Below are 17,827 nucleotides of genomic sequence, written 5' to 3' on the forward strand. Positions count from 1 at the left end.
GTTCCTAATTAGGTAAATATTTGATGCTTTGAAGAAGTTATGAACCATTACAATGTGCCTTCACTGTGTGTAAATTATAAAATAGATTTAAAAATAGAAGCATTGTTCCTTAGAAATACTATTTTAAAGTTTTTATTGTATAACTTTGTAACCATGAAGAACATTACTAAAGAATTCTTTCCCTTTTCAGATGCTCTATTTTTTGTATGAATTTTGTTTTTCAGAGTATTCTTAAAGCTGTTGCCTTTTTTATTATAAGGTGTGCCTTCAGGTAAAGTGTCTTCAGTTAGCAGCTCTTTGGGAAACAAACTTCAGACCTTATCTCCGTCTCATAAAGCGGTAGCAGCACCTCAAGCAGGGTAAGTCTACATGGAATAATTTGCTAGTGGTATATATTTAAATGATATTAACATGTAATTTTGTTTGAGGTAACTGGCCTTTTTGTTAGACATAATTTTCTTTCTGAGTTCATTTCTTTATTAACATGTTGCTGGTCAAGACCACACTCACTACTATTAAAAATCTAAATTAATATAGCATTTTAGAAAATAATCTGATGGAATTTATCATGCGCCTTAAAATATGTTTCTAATTGAATAATTTTGTTTCTGGGAATCTAAGAACGTAGTGTGAAATATAGAAGTTTTTGTGATAACTAAAATTTATTGAATTTTGAATACCAAACTAGCACTAGAGGATTTACATGAGTTTTTATTAAAATTACTGGGAATCATAGAAAAATAAAATCAGACAGGTAAAATAATTTGTTCAAAGCCACCTTAGCCACTAAGGAAAGCACGGCACAATTGAGTTTTATTTAACTGGAAACATTTTATTCTTAACATTTTTATGATATTTAAAGTAAATCACCTAACTGTGTAGCTTTGACTGAATAGTAAATTATGAATATCTACAAAAGGCTATTTTACAATCTTTAATAAGATTATTTTGCTGTTAGAAGAGGAAAAAAATGTAAGCCACAAAATTCCATGTATAATATGATGTAGTGTGATTGAAAACTACAAACTTAGGTAAACAAAAGGACCAATAAAATATACTATGATAGTAATACATTTACTTAATACATTTTATGCTTTCTTTTCTTTCTACACTTTGATGTAGATGACTTTAAATGAAATAATTAAACTTTCAGCAATCCATTTATATATGGGAAAAATTGTTGGTAACACTGGAGATTGTAGCATTGAGTCACCTATTTTTTTTAATAAACTCACTTTTCTTTCCATTTTAATAAATCAGAAAATTAAGGAATTGTCATAAGACCATTAACATTAGAGATTATGTTTATGTCTTTAAATAAACTGATACAGGAATAGTGTACATTATTTTCAAGTGTAATTTATCTCTGGTTCATGTTTACTTGGTTTTTCATTTTAGAAATATATACAAAGGTATTTATCAAGTGAGATTAAGTATCTTTTGTTTTCCAATTCAAACCCCATAGAAAATTCTGTTCCTCGAAAGCATTTAATGTAATTAACATTGTAGGAGAAAATCAACAAGTTGTGATGAGTTAAATTTTTTTATTGTGTATATCTGAAAAGAAGAAACCCGCTATTGGTAAAAAGACAAAAATTAACAGTACAGTAGGTAGTTGAAAAATAGGGAACTCTTCATCTTCCACTGGTAAGAAACAGACGTTTAATATTTTTCTTCCATACTGAGTTTATTCATTGTTTAGTGAAGGATAGATGAAGCAATTAACTTTGTAAAAAACTTTTTACCATTCCAAGACAATTGCCTTCTGTGTTAGGTTATAGTGTTTGTAGAGTGATATTCTTGTAGTAAATTATGAATTAAAGGCAGTATTTTTAGTACTTCCATCACACTGGTGATTTTATCTGTTGGTGATTGTAAGTTGTACTTGGTGACAGACTGTTTTTAAGTAGTACATACAAAGCTGACTAGCATAGAAAAAAAGGCCCTGATTTTTTAGTTAGAAAGACTAGGCTTCTGCAATCTGCTGTACCACTGAATCAGTGTTATGACTTTGAGTTTATGTCTCTGTTTTGCTCTTAAAATATTGTGTCATGGTTCATTCTTTGACTATTAATCTAAGAAAATCTAATCAACATTTATATTATACCTAAGGAAAATGTTTCTACTAAGAAACAGATTTTTAGCACAATGTTTTTTATGATTTTTAGATTAGATGTTTGGCAGCTTCACATCATATTAAAATGTCAGTCATATCTGTTCAAATTCTGATTATCCATAAGAACCTTATGTATTAAAGAATTTTCAGTTTTTGGAGCCTGATGGTGCTTGATTCTGGCTAGTATGTTTTCAATATTCACTAGAAATATCTATATTACTATATTAAATCAGAGGACAGATGTCTATGTAATAGCAGGGATCATTCCTTTTTTTAGAATTTCTGAAACTCTATTCCTTTTTTAGAATTTCCTCTGCTAGGTTGGTAAACTTCTATGATGACAGAGATGGCAATATTACAGATGCAGCTATAAAATTTAGCAGAGTGCCTGACATACAGGCATACAGTAAGTGAAAAAATTAATAAGTCCCTCACCTGTACATCTCTTGGCATATCATATCATGGTATTTGATAGGATTATATCCAGAAGATGAGAAGTATAAAATAAAAGAGGCGTTTATTCTGAGAACACGGAGAGAGAGAGAACCGACACTCCCCTAACCGCTGGAGTCAGGCTTTCTCTCTGGCAGGCACGTGGCAAGGGAAATATATAAGCAGCCAAAGCTTAGGGTAGTACCCTAAGGCCATTAGAGATGCACAGGTATTTCATTGGCACACATTTGGCACCAGGGGCAGATTCCTAAGGGTGGGGGGAGATAGAGTCACAGGTAAATCCCTAGGGGTGGAGGTGATAGGAGCTTCCTGGTTCCCGTTGAGGCTTTTCTGGCTACAGAGTCCTGTCTGGGCTAAAACCCTTTCAATCTTAGTGGAAATAGAATTATTTAAAGTTTGTGTAGCAATTATATTTCTTGTTTTCACAGCTAATCCAATGTTGAGTTAAGGTAGAATTAAGATATCTGGCTAACTATAATGTTGAAGAAATTGCATGTCTGCTAATATTAGTAATGGACGTCATTTCAATGGCTGGTGATTATTTAAAGCCTGGTGCATATAATATGGTTCACTTTAATCAGGTATAGTGTTTATCCATAATTACTTGAGTCATGAAACAGGGAAAGATACCTTATCACATCAGAAAATTCTCTTTTGGTAATTAAATTCTAAACAATCTGCAGGTCAACATTCAAAGATTTCTTCAAGGCAAAACATACCCATAATGGAAAATGTTTTCTTAATGTTAAAAATATCTATTTTCCTAAGGAATTTTATATAAGAAAAAAAACTTCTTTTGGTACCAGAAATTGAACTCAGGACCTCGTGCTTTCCAGGCAGGAGCTGTGCCACTGAGCTATATCACTGGCCCATATCCTAGGGAATTTTAGAAGGGTGGTGAAACACAGATCCTTTAAGTAAATATTGCCACATGTGGGTTGTGTCACAGAATTTATGCAGTCGAGACTTAAAACTGTGTTTACTTAATGTCTAGCTAGTATTTTAAATGTATATTTCAATCATTTTTAGTAGCTGATATATCACCTTTCAGAAGTTTACTTTATTCAGTTATGCTGAAAAATGTAAGTTTACTTCAGAGATTGACTGTAATAAGTGAAATTAGAAACACAAAATGCATGTGAGATACGTTTTTAATTACAAATTTTATTTGTTCATACTTCACTGTATTAAATTATGAAATGTGTTTTTGTATGAATGGAAACATACTTTTTGATGAGCTAATTTTTGATGGTGTGGATTGTGTAGACATGGAGCACTATTTACGTTTTTATGAACTTTCCTGTCTTACTGATCTAGAAGTACCTTAAAACACTTATAATTACAAAATGTAATTTCCCTCATTATGATTGAAGCTCTTGTGTTAGGGAACTATATTTCCGTTAGAATTGAGATAGTGAAGAATTGAGATAGTGAATTATCTGTGACAGGTAGATGGATTTCAGATCTAAATACATGACTAGTCCATTTCAAAACTTTCAGTGCCTCAGACTATTGTAATTACAGAGGGCCACAGAAATATATGAAATGCCTAAACTTTTTCACCAGTATGAATTCAGAAATCATCTTTTTTATTATATCTCAATCTACCATGCTTGTTGCAATATTAAAACATACTTTGTAAACCAAAGGGAGTTCCTTGTTTCCTAAATTAATGGATTCCTGGGTGTTAAAAGTAAGTTAAGGTGCTAGGGATTTAGCTCAGCACAAACACTTGTCTGGCAAGTGTGGGATCATGAGTTTGGTCCCCAGCACCCAAAAAAAAGTAAGTCAAAAGTAAATCTATTAGGAAAAGGTTAATATGATTGCCAAAGATACCTTAAAATAGTCATTGAGTTACGAGTATTTTGGAAGCTCACAAAGTATTACATACAGTCTGCATCATTGAGATTTATAAATTTTGGTTTCAATACATAGCCTAATGGTAGCAGATTATAGCAAAAAAAAAAAAAAAAGTGATTTTTAGCCCAAGAATCATTTAGTAAACATTTACACTGTGTGCTTGTGTGTGTGTATGCACATATATACCTTGAATTGAATTTTTTAGCACAACTATTTGGTACAAACAAATCATCTTTGGAACCTCAGCTAGGTTTTCAGAGCCTGTTGAATATGTTCTCCTGGATATGTAATATATGTACTTTTTCCTCAAAATAGTTATCTTTAGATTTGTATTAGATTCTATACCTTGCTTTTCTCTAATTGAACTTTATTGACTCGTGGGATTTCAGTACTTTGGACCATATTAAAATAATGTTTTAAATGTAATTTAAACTTCTAATTGTGTGTGTGTGCATGTGTGTGTATGTGTGTGGTGCTACAGATTGAACTCAGGGCCTTATGCATACTGAGCTGAAATTTTCTAAATTTTAATTTTACTAACTTTTTTTTTTTAGAAAGAAGAACTTTTATGCCTTTGTACATACCACAGTTGCCCTTTTGAAAATAACTGCTATTTGGATAGTAATACAATGATTAAAAGACAGATTGGATTAAAATTCTATATCTTTCACAATTTAAAAAAGATTTTAATCTCTCATTTCTTAGAAATTATGCTTAAGATGCATTTAATTAAAACAATTTTTAATCCCCAGTATAAGTATACTCTGCATTTTTGTGTTGAAATGCATCCTATACATAGGCTACTTAAAAGTATACAAATGAATTCATAATGTGTTCCTCCCACTGAGACATTTATAATCTAGAAAAAATGAACATACTATTTTTAGATGCTAAGTTCCACAAGAACAGGCATCGTGCTTGTCTAATTTCCCAGTGTCCCCAGAAATTAGTATAGTGTTTGACACATAACATCGGAGTTACTAGATGAATGAAAAACTAAGTTAGTGAATGAATGAAAAGAAATGAGTAGGTTTGTTGGAGGGAAGGGGAAGAGAATGAAAAAGGGATTAAAATGTATTATGTACTTCAACCAACTTCCCACAGTAAATATAGTCATTACTGCAAACATGCTAATAAAATTTCTTAAAATTTAAAAAGAATGCTCATTTAAAGTAAAACACTGATGTATTATCATCATTTAAGGTAGTTTTTCTGATTACCTAATTAAATTTTTCTTGTCCTGACTCTGAGTAGTGATGGATATATAATTTAGTGCTTTGGCTTGTGTAAAACCAGTAATTACCCTAAAAACCTGTAGTTTGTCTTGTTATCCTCTAGGTGGAAAGCCTGTATACTTTTGGGTTGAAAAAAGAAAAAAAAAAATTCACATTGTGTAGTTTTTTTTAACATTTTACAAATGAGTTTTATAATTGCCACCCCTGAGGTTTTTTTCTTTCCTATGTAGGTAATGTTTTACTTTTCATAAATAAATTCCTTTGTTTAAAAGTCAGGTATGATTAAGATATAACACTATTCAATTGCTACCTTATATTTGCAACTGTAATGCAAGAAAAGTTACACAGTAAAATAATAGTAAAATGGCTCTATCAATGTAGGAAAGAAGAAAAATTAGATTATTTATGAAAATAACAACTTTTAGTTCATGTCTTCCTTTTTAAACCATTGATGGCTTTCTTGATTGATTCCATTTCCCTGCTGTGTCAGAGTCTAATAACATTGTACAAATTCTCTTAGAATTCTGTTTGACATTTACTCTCACCTTGCAGTCAGATAAATAAGGGATAGGGTGGATTTCTTATGAAACAGAATTATCTTTTTCTTTAAAAAGTCTTTATATTAAGAAACAAAACAGTAGCAATCGCCTTATGGGTACACCTTTATATATTTTAATAGTAAAATGGACAAGTTAGGCCCTCCACTTCGAACTGGAAGACATGTGCAAAAGTTGTATGACAGTGACACAAAATCAGACAGTGCCTTCAAAAGACATGAGTTATTACCCCTTTACAAGTAAGTATTTACAATTCAGTTTGGTTAACATTTTTCATCTATTTTCTTAAGACTTTACATAATACAATACAGTTTTACCTTATACTTAAAAAATAGTTTTAACCTCATAGTTTTAAGATAGAAATTCCTAAATACCATTTCAGAACTTTAAACATTTTTATTAATGTTTATGAGAACCACTTTTTTGATCATACATTTTATTCCATTTAACACTAATTTTTAGAGGGTTTAATAGTGGTCACTTTCCACAGTTGTTTTTAGATCACTTTTTTGTTTGGTTGTAAAAATAATAGTTTTACAAAGAACATAACATGTATAATATTTAAATTAATCATTAGTCAAGCAGGTAATGAATTGGTAAAACTAGGAAAAAACTGTAGAAAAACTTCCAAGCATGTGACTAGTCTTTTTGTTCAGTGGGTATAGATTCAACCTAAAATAAGGAAAGGATATGGCCCTGCTAGACCATGTCCTGTGTTCTGGCATAGTGATTGGTGAGTGAATGTGGCAATGAAAGTCACTTTTGAAACTCCACAGCATGAATCGGCAAGGATTACTAATTTGAGCTTTAATTCCAAGTCTCACTTGCATTTTAAATGATAAAATAAGGGCCTCGTATATTAATTTACTTACTAATGTTGTAAAATGTATAAAGCACAGTTAACATAATTTTAAACCACTGTGTACTTTCTATTATTTATATACAAAATATATAATAATAAAAATAAAGTTTTTAAGATACTAGTAGCAAACATAGGGGTTTTTTTTATTAATTAATGAGTCCTAGAAGGCAGATTTTTGTGTCTTGAACCATTTGTCTATGTAATAGTACTATCTTTAACCTCCTAAGCAAGATGTCAAAGAAAAACTGGCTAGCAATAAGATAAAGTATTAATTCCTCTGTTAAACCATGATTTATTGTTTGTCTGAAGTGCAGTGAGCAAATTCTAGATACAGAATAAAAATAATATTTTTGTATATTCTGACTAGAAAGAAAGCATGTCTGACTGTACAAGATGAGGGTAACATGTTTTAAATATTGATCAGAACAAGGGCAATCTGCTTCTTAAAAATAAAAACAACTGGTAGGCATTTAATATCATAACTGCTGTTGATAGTGTCTTAAAATTTTCCTGTAAAGGTAAATATTTTAAATAGTTTTATTGGCATAGTGACATTGAGTACATATATTCAGGGGTGTGTTGGTATTATGTGCATTTCTTGAGCACATAGTATATGAAAGTGATAGAATTTCTACAAGAGCCTGAAAAAAAACCATTTTATTCCTCTTTGAACGCATTTGTTGTTGAAGGCATTTGTTGTTGATTTATTTAGAAAAATTTCTAATTCCTGGAAAGTTCTATAGTAGAAACAGCTCTAGATCGGATATAGGAAAGCAGAGTAGAATAAACTTCAGAAACAGATATGGAATGAGCATTTGAAGAAGCATCTGATTTGTGCACCAAAGTGATTCTTTGCTTGTTGATGTAACTACTCAAAGTGTTCATTCTGTGAATGTTAGCAACATATGATGAATATGAGATTTATAATACAGCCCTCAGAAATTCAAGTGCAAGTACTAATCTATCACATGCTAGCTTTTCAATTCAAGAACATGAGTTTCTTCAAACTGGACATAGAAGCATGCTCTCATAGTCCCAGCTACTGAGAAGACTAGGTTGGGAGGAACACTTTGAGATCAGAAGTTAAGACTAAACTGAGCAGCATAGCAAGACAGTTACAAAAGCCGAAACAAAAAAACAGAAAAAGAATCTTCAATTTTGAAATATGAATACCATCTGCTGATTTGGGGACAAATAATATATGTGTACTACCTGGCTTTATATTTGGCATGTGGTAGACGTTTTAAAAAAATAATTACCGTCTTTACCATGTAAGTAGAACAGGAAGAATTTCTTCTAATTTAAAAGGGTTTGTGTAATGCAGCATTACTTACATTGTGAAATAAAAAGATTTGACTAACCGTTTAAAGAAAGGGAACTAATGCTTTAGTGAACATCTTAACCCTCCCTCTGCAACATACTAGCTCCATCAGCTTGGGTAAGTTTTTTACTCATTTGCCTCATATATTAAATGGAATTATTAATCCTTACCTATCTCATAAAATAATTAGAATTCAATAAGTCTAGATATACAAAACAGTAAAAATGTATTTGGCATATACTAAGAACTATTAAGAAATAATATAGTAGTAGAAATAATAATAGTACTAATAGTACTATCAGCAGCAACACCAGTGCTAAATGTTAGTGTAACCTTTGTATAAGATGAAGTGGTCATTTTATTAATGAGAGAACTCAGAGTCAAGTGGAAACTATCCTAGAACTATTTAGTAGCAGTGGGAATTTGAATCTAGATTTATATGAATCTCAGTGATATGTCATTCAACTTTCTGTGATTGCTAAAGCTTTAAAATGGGAATTCATTGATGATCCAACCACATCTTCCTGATACCAGATACATATGCATAGCTGTACAGCTGGTGAAATCAAATACTTAAAGGGGAAACTAGTAATTCATTTAATTACTTTTTCAAAGAACTTTCATAAATTGAATATTGAAGAACTTCCCTAAATTGAATATTATCATTTAAAATAGCTTATTTTTTTAATCTTATATCATGTTCTTAGAATAATAAAAAGAGCTTAAATATATTACTTAACAGCTATTCGTAGATATTGGAAGGAATAAGGTTTTTTTGTTTGTTTGTTCGTTTTTTGTCTTTTTCCTTTTTATCGGTACCGGGGATCGAACTCACAACTGCCTGCTTGCAAGGCAGGTGCTTATGCTGCTGAGCTAAATCCCCAGACCCTAAAAATAAGTTTTTTGAGGGAACTGTAAATTTAGAGTTTTAACTTGAAGTCTTTCAGAATGATTACTTTCAATTTCATGTAAAACATACATAAATATCTTAACTAATGTTTATATAAAAGGATGTTAGTTTATGCAAAATACTTTATCCATAGTATAAACTTCTACTTGTTTCCATGCTTAAAGTAATTATTTGAAATTTAATCTTTTGAATTTCTCTATAGCCTCTTAATCATGCAAACAAGTAATTTGAAAAATCAGTGCTTACTATGTTCAATATTTTTCATCATGTCATTTCTTTCTCTCTTCTAGAACTAACATCAAGCCTCGAAATTCCACACCACCCAGTTTGGCAAGAAATTCTGCTGCAAATGTATATACAGCTAAAAGAAAAACACATACTGAGAGCTACATAGCTAGGTATGTTTAGCTATATCCTGATAACTAAAATAAAACAATATATGTAGTTCTTTGAGACTGATACACAAAAGTTAGGTAATGAGCTATGTATGGATCTGATTCTCCCTCATTCTTTGATTTAATATGTTTTTAAGTTACACAAACTAAGTAGTTGTAAATATTGTAAAACATGATCAAAGACAATTAGTTTAGTTATACCAACTTTGTATGGATATTTATACCTCAAGTTTAAATGTAATATGAATATTAATGAAATGATCAATTAGTGGTCATTTGCCAGTACCGTGAATCACTTGCAATTATAATCTTCAGCATATTTTTAGTATTTAAACTTATCCTTTGAGGTGATAGGTCATGACACTTTCTCAGTTATGATATCCACTATTTTAAAATCTATAATTCACCTGAATTATAGATGCTTATTTGTATATATATGCTGCCTTATTCCAGAAAGTTTTAAGAGAAGGCACATAAACCCATGAAGTATAGTGAGATACACTGATTTTTTTTTAATGGAAGAATTGACAGAAGACAGACAATTTAGAGTTAAAAGACACAATGGGAGTAATGTCAGTCTATAAAATATATATCATAAGACTCTGTATACAGTTTAGCCCTAGGCCACAAATTATAGTCTAAACTTTTTCACTGCCATAACACAGAAGAAAATTGGCACAGGTATATTATTTAGAATGTCTAAAAAGCAGAAACAAATAGTTTCTCTGAAAAAGTATAGTCCAAAGGCTGTAGAGGTTTTTCCATGAATTCCCATAAGGGGAATACTAGGTGAGACAGTAGATAGCTTACTAATTAAGTTCCTACTGTAAATGTGGAAATGAATTTTGATATGTTGTTTTTGATAACATTCTATGATGTAGCAAAAAACAATGATGTGTGTGTTATTATATATATATTCTATTTTTGTTGCAGTATATAACATATTCAGATATAAATTATTCTTTTATCCAGGGATAGTTTTCAAGAATCTAAGACATTTTCAATCTTAGTGACCATGGGAATTATTTCTGGAACTTTCAAAGATAGAATTTATTCAGGACTTTTCCAGAGATTTTGATTCTTTTGGTTTAGAGAGTGGCATCTCTGCCTCTACCATGTAAAATGCTTTAAGAATGATGCTAGGTAGTGAGATGAGAACCGTAAAAGAATGCATTAATTGCTATGTTTCCATCTAGACTATAATGTACTGTTTGAGTGTTTGCTGCAGGTTAAATATAAATGAGCATGTATTTTTTTAGAAGTCTAAAGGTTAATTTTACTGTATTGGTTTATATATGTGGAGCCATGTATTTTGAATGAAAGCCGAGTGCAGGATCAATATTTTCTTGTGAAAATACAAAATTTGCATATATACATGTACAGTCATATGCTTCCATAAAGTCTTACCTTATCTCACCAAAGCAATGAGCAAAACGTAAAAGAAGTAGCAATAGGCAAAGGAAAGGTCACATTAGCAAATGTATTTTTTAATTCATTGGTTTCTTAGCATTCATTATGTAATCAGAAACCCAGGGCCTTGCTCATTTGACTTCTATTTGTGTTCTGTGATTAGAACAGATAAAGAAATTGTCAGAGATTCCCTTTCCTATAAGACTGATTCAACACATAATCTTGAAGTCCTTCCACTAAAAGCACCTACACATGCAAGATAAAATATAAAGTTGTTATTATTTTCAGAAAATACCATTCTATATGTGTATCATAAACACCCTCAAAAGACAAATTATTGAGTAATAAGAGTCTTAGTAAATTTTCTGAGATCATTATATTGAAAGTTATTATAGTCAGCCTCAGCAATAAAAAGAACATGCACTTTTTAGAAACTTTCCCCATGAGTACACATATTTAACTTACAGAAGAATCAGTTTAAAATCTAAGCAAGAACCTTCATTTTGAAATTTCAAAGACGATAAAGAAAATGTAAATAGAAATGTGTAGTTTCTTCATAAAATAGAAATTTCAATATTGTAAAATTGTCCTGCTAAGCTATCTGTACTCTCCCCAAATTAATGTATAAATACAGTACAATTCTGAAGCAAAATTCACAAATCTTGACATATTGTTTTCAAAATAATTGAGAAGAACAAAAGCCTAATATAGATAGCATGCACTAAAATGTATAATGTGTGTATAATGTAGAAAGTTGCATTAATATAGTTTTATATTGATTTAAGAGTAGACAAACAAAAAATGACAATAGTGAAGTGATAGAAAAAGAGTCAAGTTCCAAAACAATGACTGTTAGATTTTGGAGGGGAGAATGCAGATTTTAGAAGTAAAACATCCTGGAACAAAAAGGTGTACATACATTGAAAACTTTATAATTCCTTCATATCAGGCGTTAAAGTACAGGACTGGGCATGTAGCTCAATAATAGAATACTTGCCTACCATGTGCAATACTCTGGATTTGATCGTTGGAAAAAAAAGTACCAATTACAAATAAATTAAAGTCTTAAATATGAAAATCAAAATTGTTAATATTTTAGAATAAAATGTAGGTATCTCATTATCATCTCAGTTGGCAAGGGACTTCTTGAGACTAATTTAGAAAGCACTAATTTTACACCAAAAGGTTGATGTATTTGATCAGATAAAAAAGGTTACAAAAATCTCCATTTAAAAGTGAAATAACATAACAGATTGTAAGAGGATGTTTACTGTTTACATAAGGAAGCAAGATACTGTCCAGTATAAATGAGAATTTATACTAATAAAACTTTAAAATGAGCCCATATAGTAGCTCTGGATTTTGGTAGAGTTGAGGGACAGGCAATTCACCATAGATGAAACACAATGGCAAAACATAATGTTCAGTCTTGTAAATAATCAGATAAATGCATATCAATATATAGATTTGCTGTTTCATTCACAATTGACTAACAAAAATTTAAAATTTCTATACACAGTACATACAGTGTTAGAAACTGTGTCAGTAAGAAACCTCAGGTGCTGTCCTAAGAGATTAAATATGCTAACCAAAATGATACTGAGACTCACATGTATTTTATGCTAAAATTTTAACAGCTTTCCTTAATATCTTTCCTAGAGCTTCTAACAATATCTAGTTAAGTTGAACTTTTGATAATTGTGATCAGTATGTACCAATGTTGGTACCAGAATGATGGAAAGAATTAAGTTCATGAACTGAGGTACCGTTTTATGTGTTGATTTCCCCACATGTATATACCTCAGAATTTGAGTGTTTTTTTTTTTCTTTGAAGAAATTCTTATGTGTTCACTAATAATAACGTTGGTTTATTTTACCTTGATGTTCTTCCTTGACTGGTATTATGTCCTCTGATTTATTAGTATTTTCTTCATGGTTTCAACGAAATAAACTGATGGTGTAAATTTACTCTTAAATACAAAAGACTAGCAATTCTACAACTTCTCTGTACTGTAGCTAAAAGCAGGCACAGTAAGATACATTCAAACACATAAATGATGTTATTCACTATTTTCGTCTATGGATCTTTTAGATACGTAGTAACTCTAAATGCTACTAAAATCACCTAGTCTACTGATGGTAATGGTAACCTATTTGTATGAAGTAGGTACCCAAATGGGAAAGCACCGAGAGTCTTCACTAATATCTGTGAAAAGTGTTTTTTTCAATAGTTTTCTTATAATCCAGTAATTTAAGAGTTCTCCATATGGTGATTTTAAAGTAAATAACCTGTTCTTAGCAGAAAATCTATCAGGAAGGAATACAAAAATGTTCTTATAAAAATAGAACAACTGTTTTTCCAATGAATTAATGTTTCATCAGTAGACTCTAAATTTCTTTACAGTCTGGGTTCTGTAATGAAACCATTATGAGCTCTCAGGGATTTTTGTTCTAAAATTTTGTTATGATATACAAGGTGTAATTTTTAAAATATGGTAAATATTTAAACTAAAAATGTAAAAAGATTGTTACAATAAAAGATACATTGCCAATAAACCCTCTCTAAATATTCACCCTCACTTCATACCTGTTTGTTCAGTCATTTTTGCTACTTCCTGAGGCAGTTCTGGAGTCCTTTTCGTATCTTTAATTGTGTTGTTGTGACTGCTTTCATGTCCTGCATCAGTTCAAAACATTTACAGCAGCTTTTGTCAGTGTGGTGCATCCCCATCAACTTTATTCACTGAATCTGGTTCCACATGACTTCTGGCTCTTACTGAAAGTCAGAATGGCAGGAAAGATAAACATTTTGCATCAGTTCAGGACATTGAGGTAGCCAGGCCAGTGCAATTTAAAAATTCACCAGAGGACTTTAGGAACAACTTTAGAAAATGACAAGAATAAGTTAATTGTGTTCCAAGTGAGAAAGGAGTTTTTTTGAGAGGAATATGTGACGTGTGCCTTTTTACTGTAATACAGTTTTTAAAAGATGTAAGTATTCTTTCAATTATACCACATACAGTTTTCTAGCATCTGTTTTATCTTCACTATGTTTTATTAATATAAAGCCTGCCGTATGGTACACATCTAGGAGCTTGAGTTTTTGTTGCATCATATTAACATAATAGAAAAATTACATCAAAGTTAATAGTAAAATAAATATTGGAGATAGTACCCCCAGTTCTTATAGCCAAAGAAGGATACCTAAGGACTTCCATCTTTCCTCAGCTCTTTATCCTAGTATTTTCTTAATAAGAGAGTTTTACAGAACATTATGCATTTTCTTCCTTTTCTTATTATGTTGAAAATGTCCACACCTCAAACAGATGGAAAGATAAGACGAATTTGATCCTGATCAGTGTTCTAATGGAACAAAGATAATGTTAAAGAAAACATTTGGAATTAAGGTGTTTAACAGCAGTGATTCTTCTTCACTAGAACTAGGGGAATATTAAAAATGAAATTGAACAAATTTTTAATTATGAGTCCTGTTCCTCCGGGGTTATGGGTTGATAACTGTTGATGTGATCTTTATTTTTCTGTTTCTTTTTATATGTCTTCAGGCCCGATGGAGACTATGCATCTTCACTTAATGGTGGAAACATTAAAGGCATTGAAGGAAACTCATCTGGACATTTACCAAAATTCTGCCATGAATGTGGGACAAAATATCCTGTAGAATGGGCAAAGTTCTGCTGCGAATGTGGCATTCGAAGAATGATTCTGTGAACAGAATCTTAAAGAGTCAGGTTCAGGGTTTTTTGATTTACTGCTTCTTGGATACTTAGAGGACTCTGTCTAGTTATTTTGTGTTAAAACTGTTCAAAATACTGTTTCCATAATTTTTGGAGCATAATTCTTTGATTGAGTAATGTGTTTGTGTATATATGTATATGTAGTATGTATAATAAATACCCAATAATATGAGCTGTGCCATTCTAGGAAATAACTCATTTACCCAAAGAAAATAATTTAAAGTGGAGTCATTAACTTAGGTATTGTTCTTCTGTTAAAACACACTCAGTTTATCTTTAGAAATACTCTAGTGCTTAGACCTTCAAGCCTTAGGAGAATCGCAAGTTTGAACAAAATCATATTAAATATTGCTATTGTTGGTGTCTAGGATCAGAGACTATCATAGCTGGTGGGACACTTGGAATTTTGTAATCAAAGAGAACATTTTAGTTTTTGTTAGTTGATGTGAAGTCATTTTCCTGTTGAGCTTTTCAATAAGTATGTATTGTTAAAGAAAGGAGAAAAGGGTAGAAAAAGTAAAGATCTTTGTTACCCCTAATTCAGCAGATTATTAATTATATAATTGAAGAAACCTTAGTTACTCTGTGGAAATGTAATTATTCAATTCTTTCCAGAAAAACAAGACTAAAATTACAAATGTAAATTACTAGAACTTATTTTTTAAACTGTGTGTGTTCGTTGAACATATATTCTGTTTCACTTGTATTCCTAATTTTTGCTTTTTTTCTTCTTTCCAATAACTTTTCTGAAGAGTAGTTTTAATTTTTAATTTACTGCATTTTTACAATATTTTAAAATGTAATTATTTAAGGTATACCAGAAAAAAGGTGTTTTGTTTTGTTTTGTACTGGGATCTCAAGCATTCTGATGCTCTGCCAGTGAACTACATTCCCCATTGCTTTTTTATTTTATTTTGAGACAGAGCTCTTGCTAAGTTGCCGAGGCTGGTCTCCAACTTGGAATCCTTTCTCACCCTCCTAAGGAGCTGGGATTACAGGTATGCACTACTTCACCTGGCAACATGCACAAAATTCTCTGTAAAAATGTTACACATTTAACCATTGTATTTCTGCATAGCTAATTTATAAGAAATTAATGCATTTTAGAGCAAACCACCTCACCTTAATAAACAATAATTGTAATTACTATTACTGATGAGCATGCAGTTAAAAGTATTTGAATTTCACTTCTTGAGAGTACATTTAGATGTAAATATGAGTAGGTTAAGAGAATATCTTTTCCTACTTATATTCTTTAGTGCTTAATATTGAAACTCCATTTATATTATAATAAAAACCACTGAATATGTATTAATTGAATGCATAGCTTACTTATGTAATTAAACATAAGCAAAAATGTATAATTTGACTAAAATAGAGCTTTTGATCATTGTCACTTTCAGTTTAATATAAGTACCTTTCTTTCATGGGTTATCCAGCCATGTTCACTAATACTTTAGTAATTATATTTGATCCAATCTAAGTGAACTTTATCTTATTTTAAAGGTATAAGCAAATCTTTTATATAATATTTTGCAGCTTTTTGTTTATAATTACGAGCAACCATAAGGATCAGTGTAAAATTTTTGGCTTACAATTTCATTTATCTGAAATTCAGCTTTTGTTTCTATTTTTAGTTTGGGAAGGTTTTATAAACTAAATGGTAATAGGAATTATCATTTTTACTTACCTTATAGTTTCTTTCCTGAGTCTTTTACTAGCTTTTTTTTTTTCTGTTAACCTGTTACAGTATAAAAAAGTCCATGAACTTAAACTGTAATGAATCCAGAAAGTTAATGTACCTATTATATTTCCATTTCAGTAACTTTATTCTCTAATTGTTATAAACTATATAAAGGACTTAGAATTGAACACTATTTTCTTTCAAATGTATTTCTAAGACCACATACCTTTTTTATCTGCTCAAAAAAAGGATAGATAAGTGAGTTTAAATAAATTGGCACATGTTTGTTTCTCACTGAATTTTTCATTAATAAATAAATATAATGTATTATATGGAAATGAGTCAGTAATCATCCAATTCCAGAGTCAGAGATTATTATAAGCAGTAAGTAGGTGAAATATGACTTTGGAAATATGTTGTGGCAGTGTCTTTAAGTGGATTTTATATTACTTGCATATTTTAGTCTCACATTGATTTGTTGTGCAATAGTGTTTAAGCAATCATCTTATGCATTGTTTATTTTATTTTTATTTATTTGCACAAATATATCCAGTTTGGTAGAATGAAAAATTACTGTAAGCTTAAGTTAAAATGTAAAAAATCACCTATATATTATTCTGCAAGTTAGCTTGAAAAATTATTGTGACTACTGTTTCCTCTTCATTATGTTTTATATATATCTTCATTTTGAACGAATTCAATAAAGATGTGAAGTACAAAAAGGCTAGTTTCTATTTATTGATTTTCTCTATTCTAAACATAGGAAAGAACATCCTGAGAATAATAAAAATTTAAAGTCAAATCAACAGATTTTTAAAATGAGAAAGTATATTTTCTATGTTTTTAAAAGTGCCATCAATTTTTTGTTTTTAAATGATGTTTTGAGGGGTAAGTTTTATAGCTTCAAAGTATTTTAAATGATTTTGTTACATATGCTTAAGGAAAGAAAACATTTACCCATAAAATGCATGAACTGAGAACCGTGATGTTAGGGTTTGTAGGAAGGGTGAGTGTTTGTAGTTAAGTAGTACATTTTTTTATTTGTATTGAATAATTAATGACAGGTCATATTTTACATTTTAGAAAGGAGTTATTTCCAGTGAGAATATTCTATCAGACGTTTAATTGGTACTCACTTTTCCTCTGCTGTAAGTGAACCATTTAACGAGACATGGAATCTTGCAGAAAGAAGGCATAGTAGCACAAAGATATAAACCTGCAGCTCTCTTGGGTTATTTGTACTGGATATATAATGAATTTTTATGTGGT

At 30.6% G+C, this 17,827-nt stretch overlaps 1 protein-coding gene across 2 annotated transcripts in view; it reads left to right on the forward strand.

The window, feature by feature from the left end:
* The window catches only part of Zc2hc1a (zinc finger C2HC-type containing 1A), a 43,115-nt gene extending 25,835 nt beyond the window's left edge, over positions 1-17,280 (forward strand). Inside the window, exons 7-10 of one of the 2 annotated variants that reach the window (XM_063257480.1) lie at positions 260-359; positions 6,344-6,460; positions 9,605-9,712; positions 14,683-17,280. In XM_063257480.1, coding sequence (XP_063113550.1) covers positions 260-359; positions 6,344-6,460; positions 9,605-9,712; positions 14,683-14,848 — 491 coding nt within the window. In that variant the 3' untranslated portion in view covers positions 14,849-17,280. The remainder of the gene's footprint in view (positions 1-259; positions 360-6,343; positions 6,461-9,604; positions 9,713-14,682) is intronic. The other variant, XM_005008247.4, reaches the window with a different exon arrangement.
* Positions 17,281-17,827: the final 547 nt, after the last annotated feature.

This window comes from Cavia porcellus, unplaced genomic scaffold, assembly GCF_034190915.1.
Source record: "Cavia porcellus strain 051 isolate PalLab524CR breed Dunkin Hartley unplaced genomic scaffold, mCavPor4.1 scaffold_10, whole genome shotgun sequence".
Classification (NCBI taxonomy): Eukaryota; Metazoa; Chordata; class Mammalia; order Rodentia; family Caviidae; genus Cavia; species Cavia porcellus.